At 51.8% G+C, this 17,936-nt stretch overlaps 2 protein-coding genes across 2 annotated transcripts in view; both read left to right on the forward strand.

The window, feature by feature from the left end:
• The window catches only part of Igdcc4 (immunoglobulin superfamily, DCC subclass, member 4), a 23,937-nt gene extending 12,240 nt beyond the window's left edge, over positions 1-11,697 (forward strand). Inside the window, exons 6-17 of the mRNA XM_013009911.1 lie at positions 1-99; positions 698-862; positions 1,392-1,529; positions 2,441-2,611; positions 4,483-4,666; positions 5,959-6,086; positions 6,612-6,782; positions 7,468-7,605; positions 8,612-8,717; positions 9,355-9,583; positions 10,243-10,404; positions 11,287-11,697. Coding sequence (XP_012865365.1) covers positions 1-99; positions 698-862; positions 1,392-1,529; positions 2,441-2,611; positions 4,483-4,666; positions 5,959-6,086; positions 6,612-6,782; positions 7,468-7,605; positions 8,612-8,717; positions 9,355-9,583; positions 10,243-10,404; positions 11,287-11,697 — 2,102 coding nt within the window. The remainder of the gene's footprint in view (positions 100-697; positions 863-1,391; positions 1,530-2,440; positions 2,612-4,482; positions 4,667-5,958; positions 6,087-6,611; positions 6,783-7,467; positions 7,606-8,611; positions 8,718-9,354; positions 9,584-10,242; positions 10,405-11,286) is intronic.
• Positions 11,698-15,907: 4,210 nt separating this feature from the next.
• The window catches only part of Igdcc3 (immunoglobulin superfamily, DCC subclass, member 3), a 46,429-nt gene continuing 44,400 nt past the window's right edge, over positions 15,908-17,936 (forward strand). Inside the window, exons 1-2 of the mRNA XM_013009913.1 lie at positions 15,908-16,046; positions 16,223-16,286. Coding sequence (XP_012865367.1) covers positions 15,908-16,046; positions 16,223-16,286 — 203 coding nt within the window. The remainder of the gene's footprint in view (positions 16,047-16,222; positions 16,287-17,936) is intronic.

The raw sequence follows: 17,936 nt of genomic DNA on the forward strand, positions 1-17,936 counted from the left end.
CGCCGCTGAGCAGCTCCGCCGTGCTGGTGGCTTGGGAGAGGCCCGAGCTGCACAGCGAGCAGATCATCGGCTTCTCCCTTCACTACCAGAAGGCACGGGGTACGTCCCCCACCCCCCATCCCCGGCGCCCCAGTGGGGTCTGCACCGGGCTCCCTCCCCGGGGAGGGAGGGGCACACGGTGGGTGACAAGTTGGGCTGAGGAGGGAAGGCCTGGGCGCCTGTGATTATCCGCTGACCTGTCCTTTGGCCTGGAGCCAGAGAGGTCAACTGATGTGTCCCCACTTCTCTTTTGTGAGAGAGGAGGGTTTCTTGTGGTTCATTGGAGATAAGAGTCTCGCAGCCTTTCCTGTCCAGGCTGGCTTTGAACCATGATCCTCAGATCTCAGCTTCCTGAGTTGTTAGGATTACAGGCGTGAGCTGCCAGGGCCTGGCTCTTCTGTACATTCTTGGAGCCACCTGGTTAAGGAGCTGCCCTGGGCTGCATGGGGAGTCATTTCAGGTAGATACTAGGAGGCAACTTCCTAACCCATAAAGGAATTAATCCCCTGAGAAAAAGCCGAGGGAGTTCACACACTCCAGCTCAGATGATCTGGGTAGACTAATCTAGACACTGGGATGATATAAAGACAGACTCTAGTTCCCCAGTGGCTGAGATGGCCCTGTGACAGTCTCTTTGTCCCTTATGTCATCTCCTCAGGCTTGGACAATGTGGAATACCAGTTTGCACTGAACAACGACACCACAGAACTTCAGGTTCGGGATCTGGAACCTAACACGGATTATGAGTTCTACGTGGTGGCCTACTCTCAGCTGGGGGCCAGCCGCACCTCTGCCCCTGCACTGGTCCATACCCTGGATGATGGTAGGGTCTCTGAACCTGCATTGAGCAGCTTGGGGGGGGGGTGACTCCCCTGGGGATGGTGCCCACCCCTCCTTCTGTTTGCTAGTACATCCCGCAGCGTGTTCACCCGCCTCGTGGTATTCTTTATGTCCAGTAAGGGACTGGCAGGGGTTCTTCTCTCCGGTTTACCACTGGGAAACTGAGGCCTAGAAAAATGAAATGACTTGCCCAAGGTCAGTAGCAAGAACTTGAGCCCAATCTTACGTTCCTCATAGTCCATGCTCTTCCCCGCCCCTATCCTACCTGGGTAGGGCCCCATCAATGGTGGTAACCATTGAGTGTGGAAAATGTGTGCACACCCTCTGCTAGGGTAGATGTGCCCTCATCCTTCAGCGTGGGACTCCCCTGAGAGGCTCCCTTTCCTCCCTCAGATCCTGGTCCTGGGCCTCCTTCTGACTTGCTGTGTGACCTGGGCAAGGCTCTGACTGCTCCTGAGCCTCACCTCCCACGTCGGTGGAGCAGAGCTCACGTTGCTGTTCTTCTGTCTCAGTCCCCAGCGCAGCGCCTCAGCTAGCCCTGTCCAGCCCCAACCCCTCGGACATCAGGGTGGCGTGGCTGCCCCTGCCCCCCAACCTGAGCAATGGGCAGGTGGTGAAGTACAAGATAGAGTACGGTTTGGGAAAGGAAGGTGAGTGGGTGGCTGGAGATGGGAGTGGGGTGGGTAATGGGGAAAGTTGGCTCTGGAAGGGTGAGCAGGGCAGGCTGGAGCAGGGCCAGTGGGCAAGAAAAGGGAGGGGAAAGTGGGTATATCAAGGCAGGGAGACTGGGTCTCTGCAGATAGGTCTTCTGTGAAAGTGGCAGGTAGTCCAAAGGCTCCTTGGGACCCTACTAGCTCTGTGTGTGTGTGTGTGTGTGTGTGTGTGTGCGCGCGCGCGCGTGGGTGATCTTGAACTCAGGGCTTCTCACTCTCTCACTCAAAGCTGGTGCTCTACCACTTTACCCACACCTCTACATCTGGCTTTTTGCTAGTTAACTGGAGCTAGGAGTCTCGGATTTTTCTGCCTGGGATGACTTCAAATCACATCCTTTAGATCGATCACAGCCCCCTGAATAGTTTAGGATTACAGGTGTGAGCCATCGGTGCCCAGCTCCCCCTTCCAACTCTAAAAGCAGATGAGAGGCAGAGAGGTGGCAGGTGTATTGGTGGAGCTGAGTGCCAGGGTGCGGGTGAGGAGGAAGAACTGGGCAGGCTTAGGAAAGTTGACCCTAGATGCTAGGTGCTGTCAACAGGCTTCAGGCCAAGCAAGTCCTGGTGCCTGCCCACTGGCTTGTGGGTTGGGTTTACTCACCATGTGAGGGAGGGGAGAGTGAATGGGGGAGGAGCAGGGATGGGAGGGGGAATGGGTGTGTCCTCTCTATGGAGCTGAGACTGATGGGCTGCCTGAGAATGGACCTTGATCTTGCCCAGTACTGGGGGGGGGGAGGAGTTTTGGGGCCCTGGGGATCTACATCTGAAGTAGAAGAGTCGACCTAGGGAGTCTTGAGATCATGGTCCCCAGATCTAGACAGCCAACAGCCTCATCTTTTCTGACCCAGCAGATCAAGTTTTCTCCACCGAGGTGCCAGGGAACGAGACGCAGCTCACGTTAAGCCTGCTACAGCCAAACAAAGTGTACCGTGTACGGATATCAGCTGGCACCGTGGCAGGCTACGGGGCTCCTTCCCAGTGGGTGCAGCACAGGACTCCAGGAGCGCACAACCAGAGCCAAGGTAGGTGGCCAGAGGGACTCTTTTGCTCAAGGCTAGCACTGTATTATTTTGAATCACAACTCCACTTCCGGTTTCCTGGTGGTTCATTGGAGATAAGAGTCTCACAGACTTTCCTGCCTGGGCTGGCTTTGAACCTCAGTCCTCAGAGCTCAGCCTCCTGAGTAGCTAGGATTACAGTTGTGAACCACCAGTGCCCAGCGTCAAGCAAACTATTTAAACTATTTGTGTGTGTGTGTGTGTGTGTGTGTGTGTGTGTGTGTGTGTGTGTGTGTGTGTGTGTGTGTGTACTAATACTAGGGCTTGAACTCAGAGCCTGGGTGCTCTTCTCTAGCCTTTTTGCTCAAGGCTGGTGCTCTACCACTTGAGCCACAGCTTCACTTCTGCCTTTTGGTGGTTACTTGGAGATGAATCTCAGGGACTTTCCTACCTGATCTGGTTTCGAACCTGGTTCCTCAGATCTTAGCCTCCTGAGTAGGTAGGATACCATGCAGGAACCATTATATAATTGTTATTTTTGCTGAGAATCCCAGAGTGATTTGATGAAGGTAAAACCAGCATGCCTATTACAATGAGCAGAGCACTTAACTTCCACAACCTCCATTTTCCTATCTATGAAATGGAAATAGTGTTTTCACTTTTACATAAGTGAAAACCAGTATTAACTTTATTGTGAGAGTAAAGTTACAATACATTTACAGAGCATTTCAAACAGTGTAAGCCCTCTACTTCCCCCCCCCTTTTTTTTTTTGTTTGAACTCAGCAACTCTACAGTGCTGGGCTTGTTTGCTTGACTGGTGCTCTGCCACTTGAGCCACGCTTCCAGCCTGGCATTTTGCTGGTCAAATTGGCGATGGAGTTTTACAAACATTTCTCCCTGGACTGGCTTCAAACCAAGATCCTGCAGATCTCAGCCTTCTGAGTAGCTGGGATTACAGGCATGAGCCTCTGGTGCCTGGCAGCCTGCCACTTGGACTACAAATGGAACTCCTGAAAAGGCTCTGGTGTCAGCAGCCCCTGGCTTGTATTTGTTCTTTTAGGAGACATTAAGGTTCCTCTGTGGGTATGTCTAGAGGTGCCCTTTGCTGAGCCATTCAAATACTCAGTAGCCTTTTGTCCAGATTATATCCGAGGATGGTGGCTAAGTGGCATCAAATTAGGACAGCCCCAACAAGGCCACCATCCTGCTTGCCCCTTCTTTTCCTTTTTTTTTTTTTTTTTTGTCGGTTGTGGGGCTTGAACTCTGGGCCTGGGCGCTGTCCCTCAGCTCTTCAGCTCAAGGCGAGCACTCTACCACTTGAGCCACTTCCGGCTTTTTTCTTATGTGGTGCTGAGGAATCGAACCCAGGGCCTCAGGCATGCAAGGCAAGCGCTCTACCACTGAGCCACCTTCCCAGCCCTGTTTGAATTGTTTTTTTTGCTTGTTTGCTTTTATGCAGGTCTTGGTTTCGAATTAAGGACCTGGGTGCAGTCCCTGGCTTTATTTATTTATTTATTTACTTTGGTGATTAGTTAAAGAGTCTCAGGAAGCCAGGTGCTGGTGGCTCACGCTTGTCATCCTAGCTACCCCAGGAGGCTGAGGATTTCAGTTTGAAGTCAGGACCAGGCAGGAAAGTGCAAGAGACTCTTATCTCCAGTGAACAACCAAAAAGCCAGAAGAGGAGCTGTGGCTCAAAGTGGTAGAGTGCTAGCCTTGAGAAACAAAACAAAAAAAAAGTCCAGGGACGGCACTCAGGCCCTGAGTTCAAGACCTAGGACCAGGCAGGAGGAGGGGAGGGACGGAAGGAGTCTAGAGAAAATGCTTTGGGACCTGGAAGCCACTGTCCACGGCTAGGGATGAGTGCCCTTCCCCCTTTGGCTGCATTCCTCTGCAGACCTGCCCATCCCGCGGGGGCCGCCCCTGCCCCCCGCCCACGTGCACGCAGAATCCAACAGCTCCACTTCCATCTGGCTGCGCTGGAAGAAACCAGATTTCACCACCGTCAAGATTGTCAACTACACCGTGCGCTTTAGCCCCTGGGGGCTTCGGAATGCCTCTCTGGTCACCTACTACACCAGGTGCGGCCGTAGCTAGTGCTATGAAGGGGGCTGGGGGTGGGGTGGGGGTGCAGATGATGCTAGGGGAGGGACCTGGGAGCCAGGGACATTCCTGAGCTCACCTGTCACACGCCCCAAGGTGTCTTCATGGGGTTCACCTTCCTGCAGGCCAGAGACAAATAGTGACAGAGGACAGCCTGGCTCATCCCATTCCCCTCACAGCCGAGCCACAGCTCCTCCTTGGGAAGATGACTTGTTGTACCAGCCTCCCCATCCAGTGGGGAGACACCCCTGCCCTCCCCGCAGAGGCCCGTCTGTCAATCAGCTGCTGTTTTGACAGAATTATGTAAAAAGCCACAGGTAAAGCCGGGCGCCCCCTAGTGGCTCATACCTGTAATACTCAGGAGGCTGAGATCTGACAATCCCAGTTTCAAGCTAGACCAGAAAGGAAAGTTCATGAGCCTCTTATCTCCAATAAATCACCAAGTGCTAAACATTGGAGCTGTGGCTCAAGTGGTAGATCACCAGCCTTGAGCTTTTAAAAAGCTTAAGGGACAGCTGGGCACCAGTGGCTCACACCTGTAATCTTAGCTACTCAAGAGGCTGAGCTCTGAGGATCAAGGTTCAAATCCCCGTGAGACCCTTATCTCCAGTAAACTACTCAAAAAAGCAGTAAGTAGTTCTGTGGCTCAAGTGGTAGAACACTAGCCTTGAGCACAAAGAGGCTCAGGGATAGTGCCCAGGACCTGAGTTCAAGCCCTAGGACTAGCAAAAGAAATGCTAAGGAGCTGGGCGCTGATGGCTCATGCCTGTAATCCTAGCCACTCAGGAGGCCGAAATTTGAGGATTGAAGTTCAAAGCCAGCCTGAGCAGGAAAGTCCATGAGACTCTTATCTCCAATTAACCAACAGAAAACCAGTAGTGGCGCTGTGCCTCAAGTGGTAGAGCACTTGCCTTGAGCTGAAGAGCTGAGGGACAGTGCCCAGGCCCAGAGTTCAAGCCCCAGTACACACACACACACAGACACACACAGTTGTACAAGTATAGTAAAGGTAAAATTAAGCCAACAAAAGATGTTTTAATAATGGTTCCTTGGGTGAAGAATAATTTGGATGTGATCAGGAAAGCTTCCTGAAGGAGGCATCCATCTTGGAGATGAGACATAGAAAAACCTACATTAGAGCTCTCTGGAGGTTTTGTGGGTGGTACTGGTAGCCCCAAGCCAGGGAAGTAGCTCCCCTTCCAGGCTAGGGCCCAGGCCTGAGCCAGGGCCCTGCATGGAGCATGCGCCAGCCCGGATCCTGTCCCGGCAGTGCTGGAGAAGACATTCTCATTGGAGGGCTGAAGCCGTTCACCAAGTATGAATTTGCGGTGCAGTCCCATGGCGTGGATATGGATGGGCCTTTTGGCTCCGTGGTAGAGCGCTCCACCCTACCTGACCGTGAGTGGCCCTGGCTCTCTCGCCACAACCCAAAACCCTTTCTTCTAGAACCCTAAGAGATGTGCAGAAAGCCTTCTGGGAGGGTTCAGTGCTTCATCCCCTCCCTCCTTTCCCCAAACTCCCCAAACCCACTACCCATGGCTCATGCCTGTCACCCTAGCTACCCAGGAGGCTGAGATCTGAGGATCACAGTTCAAAAGCAGCCCGAGCAGGAAAGTTCATGAGATTCTTATGTCCAATGAACCACCAGAAAGCCAGAAGTGCAGCTGTGGCTCAAGTCGTAGAGCGCTAGCCTTGAGTGAAAAAGCTCAGGGACAGCACCCAGGTCCTGAGTTCAAGCCCCAGGACTGGCACAATTAAAAACAAAAATCCCCAATGAGGCCTCACCTTTGCTGTGTAGCTTTTTTCCAGTGAAAGAGGAAAAAGGGGAGACGGTGTCCACATCTCCTGACTCCCAACGGTCCCCAGGACTGGGATTCTCGGTGTCCCCTCGTCTCTCCACCTAGTCTGTCCCCTGCACTCTAGGACCCTCGACACCGCCATCTGACCTGCGCCTGAGTCCGCTGACACCGTCCACTGTCCGGCTTCACTGGTGTCCTCCCACAGAGCCCAACGGTGAGATCGTGGAGTATCTGATCCTCTACAGCAACAACCATACCCAGCCTGAGCACCAGTGGACACTGCTCACCACAGAGGGTGAGAGCCCCACCCCAGGGCACCTGGGCCCCATCCCGCAGCTCCCCTTCTTTTGCAACAGTGGGTGGTACTTACCCCGGTTTGTAGCTCACGCCTGTAATCCCAACTATTCAGGAGGCTGAGGTCTGAGGATCACAGTTCCAAGCCAGCCGTGGCAAGAAAGCCTGTTAGACTCTTAATCTCCAATTAACCACCAAAAAAAAAGAAAAAAAAGCCAGAATGAAGCTGTGATTCAAATGGGGTAGAGCAAAACTCAGGGACAGCACCTAGGCCCTGAGTTCAAGCCCCAGGATCAGCTCACACACACATTAAAAAATGTCTAGGGGCTGGGAGTGTGGCTTAGTGGTAGAGTGCTTGTCTAGCGTGCATGAAGCTCTGGCTTTGATTCCTCAGTACCACATACACAGAAAAAGCCAGAAGTGGTGCTGTGGCTCCAGTGGTAGAATGCTAGCCCGAGCAAAAGAATCCTTAGCCAAAAAAAAATGTTCAGGGACAGTTCCCAGGTCCCTGAGTTCAAGCCCCAAGACTGGCCCAAAGAAAAGTCTAGCAATGGATTGTGTTGAGGTTTGTTCCAGGGCTTCTGGACAGAACAGGGAGAGGGCTCCTGCCAGTGTGCGTACGGTAGCCTGTTTCTCAGCCTTCTTTATTGCCTGCCATCCAGCTTTCCTGCTTCCCTCCCCACCAGGAAATATCTTCAGCGCTGAGGTACACGGCCTGGAGAGCGACACGAGGTATTTCTTCAAGATGGGGGCGCGCACAGAAGTAGGACCCGGGCCCTTCTCCCATTTGCAGGATGTCATCACGCTCCAGGAGAGGCTCTCAGGTAAAAGGCAGGAAGGACCCCCTCCCTGCCCCCCAAGATAGCCCTGATCCTACACGCAACCCCACTTGCAGGATTTGGAGGCATTGCCCTTCTGATTTGCTGGTGTGTGGGGGGGGGTGGATTTAAAGGGACAGGTGGCAGGTAAACCACTGGCATAGGGAAACCAGGGTAACTGAGAGACCAGCTCCTTGGAGTGGTTGCCTGGATTGGAGGATCACCTTGGTGAGTGACAAGCTTTATGCACAGCCAGATTGCTACGTCACTTGCAGGACTCAATGCAAAGTGAAAATGACGGTCTAACTGGATGCCTAGTGGCTCATGCCTGTAATCCCAGCTATTCAGGAAACTGAGGTCTGAGGCGTGAGGTTCAAAGCCAGGCGGAGCCAAAAAGTCCATAAGACTTATCTTCAGGGGCTGGGAAGGTGGCTCAGTGGTAGAGCGCTTGCCTTGCATGCCAGAGGCCCTGGGTTCAATTCCTCAGCACCACATAAGAAAAAAGCCGGAAGTGGCGCTGTGGCTCAATTGGTAGAGCGCTAGCCTTGAGCTGAAGAGCTGAAGGACAGCGCCCAAGCCCAGAGTTCAGGCCCCATGACGGGACCCCCCCCAAAAAAAAAAGACTTATCTTCAATGAACCAGCAAAAAGCCAGAAATGGAGCTGTGGCTCAAGTGGTAGAGCACCCGGTATGAGCAAGAAAGGCCAAGGGAGGGTATAAGGCCCTGAGTTTAAGCCTCAGTACTTGAAAAATGAAAGGAAAGGAAAGAAGAAAGGAAGGAGAGAGAGAAAGAAAGAACAGAAACTACAAATTTGGGGTGAATTGCAAAGAGAACCCCCCCCCCGTGGGTGTTGAGCAGTATTTCCGTGTAGCCACAGCCCGCCCTGTCCTGTTCTTGTAGCCGCAGCATCATCATATCCTCTAAGCATCCAGAGGCCGAGGCCGAGCCCAGATCACTGAGCCCTGTGCTCTTCCCCTGCCCTTCACCTGCTCCCTCCCTTCTCTCCCTGCAGACTCCCTGGACGTGCACTCAGTCACCGGCATCATCGTGGGCGTCTGCCTGGGCCTCCTGTGCCTTCTGGCCTGCATGTGTGCTGGCCTGCGACGCAGCCCCCACAGGTAGGTGTAACATTGGCCCTGAGCATTCCCTCACCTCCAGAATCCCATTTGATTTAGGACTCTGGGACCTGGGGTGCAGCTCAGTAGTAGAGTACTCACACAGCATCTGTGACACTCTGGGTTTGATTCCCAGCACTGGTTAAAAAAAAAAAAAAAAGTCTATTGCAATTCACCAGTGGCTCATGCCTGTAATCCTACCTACTCAGGAGACAGATCTGAGGATTGTGGTTTGGAGCTAGACCAGGCAGGAAAGCCAAAGAGACTGATACCTCTGGTTAAGCACTAAAGTCACAAGAGACGCTGTGGCTCATATAGTAGAGTGCTAGCCTTGAGCAAACAGAAGCAAGCGCTCAGATTCTGAGGTCAAGCTCCAGGATATTCTCTCTCTCTCTCTGTCTCTCTGTCTGTCTCTGTCTCTCTCTCTGTCTCTCTCTCTCTCTCATACACACACACACACAATATGTCCCCAATTTCCATGCAGCTATGTCAGACTGCTTTAGCAATAATGTGTCCTGATCAGGACACACACTGGTAAATCAAGTCCTGGAGCTCGCAGGAGAACTTGGCTGGCTGGGTCCCAGTCCTATCCAGCTCTTCCCTCTGACCTTGCTGCCTTGTTTCCCATGATCCTTTCCAGGGAAGCCCTCCCTGGCCTGAACTCCACGTCCACCACTGGGAACCCAGCCCTCTACTCCAGAGCCCGGCTTGGTCCCCCCAGTCTCCCCGCTGCCCATGAACTGGAGTCCCTTGTCCACCCTCGCCCTCAGGACTGGTCCCCACCACCCTCCGACATGGAGGACAAGGCTGAAGTGCACAGCCTTATGGGTGGTGGCCTTTCTGACTGCCCAGGCCACTCTAAGAGGAAGGTGAGTCCTCACACTATGTCATATGCCTGAAGAAGACACAAGGGGGCAGCAGAGCCCAGCAAGAAAGGACAGAATGCCTCTTCTACCCATCCTCAGCTATAGAAGAGGAGCTTCTTTCCCTTCCTTAGACTAAACCAACCTATAGTCCAGGGATCGTAGCTCCTGCCTGTAATCCTAGCTATTCAGGAGGCTGGGATTTGAAGATTGTGGTTCAAAGCCATCCCAGGCAAGGAGATTGTGAAATTTATCAACAATTAACCACCAAAAAAGCCAAGAGTGGAGCTGTGGCTCAAATGGTAGAGTACCAGCCTTGAGCAAAAATATTCAGGGACAGCACCCAGGCCCTGAGTTCAAGCCCTAGGATTGGTACAAACACACCAAGAAGTATATATCAGCCTAGTTTGCGTGGTTCCCGCTGGGGGAAGACCTCAGTGCATATTTGCAGGTCACTCCATCTGGATACAACCCCTAGATCCTTCTGGGTCCTCAAAGAGGTTTTAGCAGGGAACCGGCTGGCAAATGAGATGGTATGGGGCCATCAGTTGATTGGGGGTCAGCTCTTCCTAGCCCATCTACTTCCTCCCCTCCTGTTTTCTTCCCCCAGACAATCCCTGTCATGCCTTTCTGTGTCCCCGCCCCCCCTTTTTTTTTCTATACAGATCTCCTGGGCTCAGCCAAGTGGGCCCAACTGGGCAGGTTCCTGGGCAGGCTGTGAACTGCCCCAGGCTGGCCCCAGGCCTGCTCTGACCCGCGCTCTGCTGCCCCCTGCTGGAACTGGACAGACACTGCTGCTGCAGGCTCTTGTGTATGATGCCATCAAGGTTAGTTCTGCAGGAGGAAGGGAAAGGCAAGAAGGACAGGTCCCTATGCTGTGAAGAGGAAACAAACCCCTCGGTGGTGACTCCACTGGGGGCAGAAGGATCCTCCAAAGGTGAATGGGGTGACAGGCAGGCCAATTCCGGCATTATCTATCATGGATCAGCCGTGCACCAGTGGCTCTCGGCCTCTGTGTTGGGTACTGGCTAAGTATTTGCCGCCTCCCATCCCCTCCACTTGCCACAGTGAACTCGCTGGGTGCTGGTAGCTCACGCTTATAATCCTAGCTACTCAAAAGGCTGAGATCTGAGGATCCCAGTTGGACACCAACACAGGTAGGAGAAAAGTCCATGAGACTCTTGTTTCCAATTAACCACCAAAAAGCCAAACCCTTCTTCCTATTTGGCTGCCTCAGGGTCCTTCTGGGATGTCTGGATTAGGTGGGCAGTAGTCCGTCTCTCCTTGCCTTTGTCTGGGCCTGAGCACTGTTTGGTGAGCCAGTCTGTTTTATCCCCAGCAATTTTTTGTGTGTGTTTTTTGGTCAGTCATGGGTCTTAAACTTGGGGCCAAGGCACAATTCCTACACTCTTCTGCTCAAGGCTAGCACTTTACCACTTGAGCCACTTCCAGGTTTCTGGTGGTTAACTGGAGATGAGTCTCATGGACATTCCTGCCCAGGCTGGCTTTGAACCCCGATCCTCAGAGCTCAGCCTCCTGAGTAGCTAGGATTACAGGCATGAGCCACCGGCGCCCAGCTATCCCCAGCATTCTTGTGACATACACTCACATGAGCGATCATCAGTCTCTCTACCCCATAACGGGTTCACTTTTTTGGCTGTCATTCATGTGATGGTCACCTGGTCTTTGTGTTCTGTCCTCTAAACCAGGGCACCGGGAGGAAGAAAACCCCGCCAGCCTGCAGGAATCAGGTGGAGGCTGAGGTCATTGTCCATTCTGACTTCAGTGCATCCAAAGGAAGCCCTGACCTCCATCTCCAAGACCTGGAATCAGAGGATGCCCTGCCTTCAGAGGCCCCTGCGCTCACTTCCAGTGTTGCCGATCTTGGGCAAGGAGCTGATTGGCTGGACCGAGAGCTGGGCGGGTTCGAGCAGGCAGCCACTGGGCCAGACAGACTTAGCTGCCTGCCCGAAGCAGCCAGTGCCACCTGCTCCTACCAGGAGGTCCTGCCCATTGAGGCATCGGAAGAGGCCCCTGGGAACAGTCGCCAGCCCAAAACCCTGTGCCCTCAAGGAGCCAGCCCAGGCCTTCCTAGGTCCCCCTTTTCTTCCTCTGCTTAGCTCCTCTGAGCAGAAGTGCATTTGAGGCAGGCTGGTGGCGCTTATAGCGCAGAACACGCACAACCACATATGTACGTGTGTCACATAGGTGATACATGTGTGAGACTCAGCTGTCTGTGACGTGCCGATGTGTGAAGCCACATAGATGCGTTGGATTGGAGCTGGGGACGCCTTGATCCACTCAGTGGCCCTTCACTGTCTTTGATCTTCCAAGTCAGTGGGCCAGTGTGCTCAGCCTCCAGCCTCCAGCCTCCTGTTACTCACTCTAAGAGTGCCTCCCTTTCCCTGTCTACAGAGACAGCCCCAGCCCCATCTCCTGCTGGCTGGGCTGAGCGCAAGTAGGCTCCAAGGCCTAACCTTGCAGCCAAATCCCCTTCATTTCCTGCCCTTCCCCAAATCCTCCTATGTTCCTAGCAACTCTGCACCTAATTTTTGCCATTTGGGAAGTGCCTGGATCTAGAACTCTCTTTTCTTTTGCTCTCTCTCCTCACTCCTCCATGTCTCTGCTCATCAGCTTGCTGCTCCACTTCTGGGGCTTTCTTTCCCCTCCCCGCCCTGGCTGTCAGACCTTCTTCCTCTTCTGCTTTCTCTTTATGTCTTTTTTTTTTTTTTTGTACCAGTCCTGGGGCTTGAACTCAGGGCTTGGGTGCTATCCCTGAGCTTTTTTGCTCAAGGCTAGCGCTCTACCACTTGAGCCACAGTGCCACTTCCAGCTTTTTTTCTCCCCCCCCCCGCCCCCCGTGGTGGTTAATTGGAGATCAGAGTCTCATGGACTTTTCTTGACCAGGCTGGCTTAGAACCATGATCCTCAGATCTCAGCCTCTTAAGTAGCTAGGATTACAGACACGAGCCATCAGCATTCAACACTCCATGTCTCTTCTGTCTCTTAAGCCACGCCCGCTGTCATCTGCTTCTCCTGCTTTGGTTCAGCCTCTGTGTCCTGCCCTGCCAACATGACTACCTCATGTCTGCTTTAAGGCTATCGTGCAACTCCCTCTGCTCCTGCATCAGCCCCCTTCCCAGGCAGGTTTGGAGAAGACTCCGGCCTCCATCCTGGCCTTGGGATGGGAGGGGCTCTCACGGAGGCCAGGGATCCAAGTCACTGGGGATGTTCTGAGACAGGACATGGACTGTCCCAGACGCTTGGAGTGAAATGACCGGGCAAGGAGGCAGGTGTGCTGGACAGAGGTGGCTTGGGCCTTTCCTTCCTGCTCAACTTGACTGGATCTGGGGTGGAACACAGGCGTCTTCCCCCCTCCAGGGTGCCCAAAGGAAGGTCTTTGTGCAGGAAAACAGTCGTTTCATTTTGCTTTTCTTTTCAATTGAATCCTGAAATCATCTTCGGTTGACCTATCGTGCAGGAACAAGCTTGACTCTACTTCTTGCCTGGTGCGGAAGGTTATTTGCTTTTTACCTTGAGCCCTCTCCTAAGGTAAGAGGTAGTATCTCAGCTCCCTGATTGCATCTGTGTGTGTGGGTGTCTGTGTGTCTGTGTGTGTGTGCCGGTACTGGGACTTGAACTCAGGGCCTCATGCTCTTGCTTGGCTTTTTCTACTCAAGACTATCACCCTACCATTTGAGCCACACCTCCACTTCCAGCTTTGGACTGGATCACTGGAGAGAAGAGTCTCTAAGATGTGTCTGCCTGGGCTGGCTTTGAACCATAATCCTCAGATCTCAGCCTTCAGAATGGCTAGGATTATAGGTGTGAGCCATTAGTGCCCAGCATCTAATTGCATCTTTTTTTTTTAACTGATCGGCACATCAAGAGTTAATAGTGGCTTCTGGGCCATATTAGAAATAACCAGTCTATTTTTTTTTTAATGGTGAAATGTCTCTCAGCAGAGTTGCAGTTTCCTTAGACCCCCAAAAGCATCTGTTTCATACACTCGGATGTCATTCATATTTGACACCTACATTTCCTCCGCTCCGGCTTCAGCCAGCCAACGACAACACTAACGATTATTCATGTGGGTCTTGTTTCTCATTAAAGGCAGACATGTGTTACAATTTCTTACTATTCTGGTAGCATTTGGAGTCGCTCAGGCGACACACCAGTGTGTAAGTTTCCTCATTGCTCTGAAGGTCAAATCTTCTTTTTATTTTATTGGTTTGATTTTTTTTTTTTAAGAAAGGAAAGGAAAAAAACCCTACTCTGAATTAAATAGCTATTTTAACAGTAGGCTCTTAGCGTTACAGCACAGAGTCATTCTTCATGTTCTTGTTTAACAGGCATTGAGGTTCTGGTTTAAATTAAATAGCTGTAAATGAGACAATTTATAACCCATTAGGTTGGGTGGAAAATTGTTTCTCAAAAAGCAAATAAGTAATAAATCTGGTATCTGCCTGTAATTCACAGTTGATAAGCAAGTGGCCATTACTCCCTAACATTATATATGATTTGGCCCTGAGTAATTTGGAAGCGTTCAGTTTGTGTCTTTGTAGCAGTACTTTGTTTTGTTGTTATTAGAAAAGAGTCTGTTAGTCTTCAGGGCATTAATCCCTGTGTTACCTACCATGGATGCCTTAAGTTTCTTGAGTGTCATTTTCTTGATGCATGGACAAAGTGTAAGCAGTACTCGCTCAGTTATTTGTATTTAGTTTGTGCTGTATTTAATGATTTTTTTTTCCATCACAGGTTTTTTCCTCCTTACAAATATGATATTCTTTAGTGTGAAGCTAAAGCATTGATCATGTATCTATACCTATAATTAATTAATAAACTATTTTCCAGACGTGTTTGGGAATCGATGGGTAGAATTTCCTCAGCTTTGGGGAATTTGTTTTCTATGAGTATGAAGAATGGTGGGGGGTTTTTTTAGAGTAGAGAGCAGATGGTCACAAGGGGGGAAAAAAACAGAACTATCTTCCCTTCAGTAGGTACTTAGGGAAAAACTGGAAACTTCAAAAAGGTTGTTGGGCTCCCGTGGCTCATTCCTGTAATCACAGCTACTCAGGAAGTTGAGATCTGAAGAATGTCATTTGAAGCCAGCCAGGCGGGAAAGTCGCTGAGTTTCTTTTTTCTTTTGGTGCCAATCCTGGGGCTTGAACTCAGGGCCTGAGCGCTGTCCTTGAGTTTTTTTTTTTGTTTTGTTTTTTGCCAAGCTAATCCTCTACCACTTGGCCCACACCTGTACTTCAAGGTTTTTTTATGTGTGTTTTTTTTGTGGTTAATTAGAGATTGGACTTTTTTTTTCTTTTTGTCAGTCGTGTGGCTTGAGCTTTGGGCCCGGGCGCTGTCCCTGAACTCTTCAGCTCAAGGCTAGTGCTCTACCACTTGAGCCACAGCACCACTTCTGGCTGTTTCTGTTTATGTGGTACTGATGAATCGAACCCAGGGCTTCATGCATGCTAGGCAAGCACTCTACCACTCAAGTTAATCACCAAAAAACTGGAAGTGGTGCTGTGACTCAAGTGGAAGAGTGCTAGCCTTGAGAAAAAAGAAAAAAAAGGTCAGGGACCTGGTGGTGGTGGCACATGCCTGTAATCCTAGTTACTCAGGAAACTGAGAGACTGAGATTGCAGTTCAATCCAGCCTAGGCAGGAAACTCCTTGAGACTGTGTGTGTGTGTGTGTGTGTGTGTGTGTGTGTGTGTGTGTGTGTGTGTGTGTGTGTGTGTGTGTGTGTGTGTGTGTGTGTGTGTGTGTTATGGGGCTTGAACTCTGGGCCGGGGCACTGTCCCTGAGCTCTTCAGCTCAAGGCAAGCACTCTACCACTTGAGCCACATCGCCACTTCCGGTTTTCTAGTGGATTATTGGAGATAAAGAGTCTCACGGACTTTCTTGCTGGCTTTGAACCGTGATTCTCAGATCTCAGCCTCCTGAATAGCTAGGATTACAGGCATGAGCCACAGCACCCAGCTTCCTTGAGACTCTTTATCTCCAATAAACTACTCAAAAAACAACAACAAAGAAGCTGGACGTGGTTCTATGGCTCAAGTAGTATAACACTCTCACCTTGAAAGGCAAGAGAAACTCAGGGACAGCACCCAGGCACACACAGTTCAAGCCCCAGAACTGGCAGTAAAAAGAAAAAAAAAAAAAGTGCTTTTCCATTAGAAGGAACCAGAAGCCAGAGGATTCCCCGCCCAGGACCACCCCTAAAGTGACGACAGGGCCAGACTTGGAGTTAATTGACAGATCATACAGTGAGATACTACACATTTTCCGGGAAACAGAATAGCCCTTATTTGCATATCACCCTCCAACCATGCATTGTGATAAAGAAGAATTAAACACTTGTCAACATGAATTTAAAATGACAGCAATTCAGGACATCAGTGTGACCTTCCTGGAGTTCAGGACATGCCAAGAAGGGCTGGGGAGGATTGAAGCCCTGCAGAGGCCTGGGGAAGGCCGCTCCTGTCTACCTCTCCTGCGGCCAGTAGAGGCCTCACTCCTGCCTTTCCTCACAATGAAATCCAGTGGGGCTGTGGCACACAGCGCTGACCTTGAATCTCTCTCTACTCAGAAACTTTCAGTCCTGGGTATCTGGCTTATCTGCTGCTGTAGAGATTCCTTGGGTGGTGGTTGCTGCTGCTGCTTCCTCTTCCTCCTCCTCCTCTTGGGTTAGTACTTCGGCTTGAACCTAAGGCCTTAGAGTTTTCATGCAAGGCTGGCATTCTACGTGGAGAGCTGGTGAATTGGACGTGAGTCTGGCTGAGCTGGCTTGGAACTGAGATCTCCAGATCTCAGCTTCTTGAGTAGCTGGGATTACAGGTGTGAGCCACAGGCATCTGGGCTCATACCTTATGGTTAATAGCCCTGTCCATCTACAGGCGTGCTGACTACTGAATAGTTGCAATTCTTTATTTACACCAAAGTTAGTTTTATGGATGGTTAGCAATCCTGGTCCCAAAGTCCATAGTGAGTAGCCATAGAGAGACTTAAGCCAGGTGCCAGTGTGAGATCTAAGGGTCAGTGGTTCGAAGCCAGCCGGCTCAGGAAAGTCTGAGACTCTTACCTCCAAATAACCACCAAAAAGCCGGAAGTGGAACTGTGGCTCAAATGGTACAGCACTAGCTTTGAGCACAAAGAAGCTCAGAGACAGAGCCCAGGCCCTGAGATAAGCCCCACAACTGATTCCCCCCCCCCAAAAAAAGTGCTAAGGTGCAGTGCCTGAATTCAAGCCCCAGTACAAAGGGAGTCACAAAACGGGGCGGGAGAGAGACTTAGCTATACTAGTACCTTTCCAATTCCAGTCTTCAACTGCAGCTACAAGAACTTAACTACTCAATAATCCACCATGCTAGATCAACAGCTCATTTAATATGGTCGCAAGAGGTCAAGAGTCAAGCTCTTTAAGGGCTAGGCTATCATAAGGATGTCTTTTGTGTGTGCTGCATGCTCATGGATGCCAGTATTGAGGTTTGAACCCCGGGGGGCCCCATGCTCTCCCTTAGCTTTTCTTTTTTTGTGGGTCATGGGGGCCTGAACCCGGGGCCTGGGCGCTGTCCCTCAGCTCTTCAGCTCAAGGCTAGCGCTCTACCACTTGAGCCACAGCGCCACTTCCGGCTTTTGTATTTTTGCTTATGTGGTGCTGAGGAATCGAACCCAGGGCCTCAGGCATGCAAGGCAGACACTCCACCACTTGAATCACAGCTCCACTCCAACCTCAGCTTCCTAGGATGACAGCCATGAGCCTCTCTCTACACCGGGGCTCAGGATGTCACTCCTGTGGGACCCATGTGGTCTCCCTAAGTTCTCAGTTCTCAGATGGGAAACATCCCCTGTCCCTGGCCTTTGAACTTCCTTTGTCCAGACCTGGGGACGACGGAGGCCTGGGCTTGGGGCTGGTGGTAGGTTAGACACCAGGCAGAACTTTCTCCTCCTCTAGGTTCCCATCACTCGGGGGTCTGCTTTCCCCAAAGGCCGCACAGGCTCCTCCGCCTGAAGGGTCCCATCAGTCGTGTGCCTGGAGACGACTTCCCTCCCTCCCTCCCGAGGGGGACCCCGGGGGGGGGCCCCCCACGGCACAACGAATCTCCGGGACAACTTTATAGCCCTGATCTCTGGACCCAGCAGACCCGGGGAAGGGATGCGATGCTGCGGCGTGTTTCCCCCTCCCTCCCCTCCAAGTCCTGGGGCTGGCTGGCTGGCCCAGGGACTCGGGGGGGGGGGGACCACGCGGGGATTCGGGGGGACCGCAGTTCAAAGCGCAGGGGGGCGCGTCCGCCGCGCAGCCGGGAATGTCCGGCCGCTCAAAGCGCTCGCCGGCTCTTTTGTTCCCCAGACCCGGC

Source organism: Dipodomys ordii, unplaced genomic scaffold, assembly GCF_000151885.1.
Source record: "Dipodomys ordii isolate 6190 unplaced genomic scaffold, Dord_2.0 Scaffold11, whole genome shotgun sequence".
NCBI lineage: Eukaryota > Metazoa > Chordata > Mammalia > Rodentia > Heteromyidae > Dipodomys > Dipodomys ordii.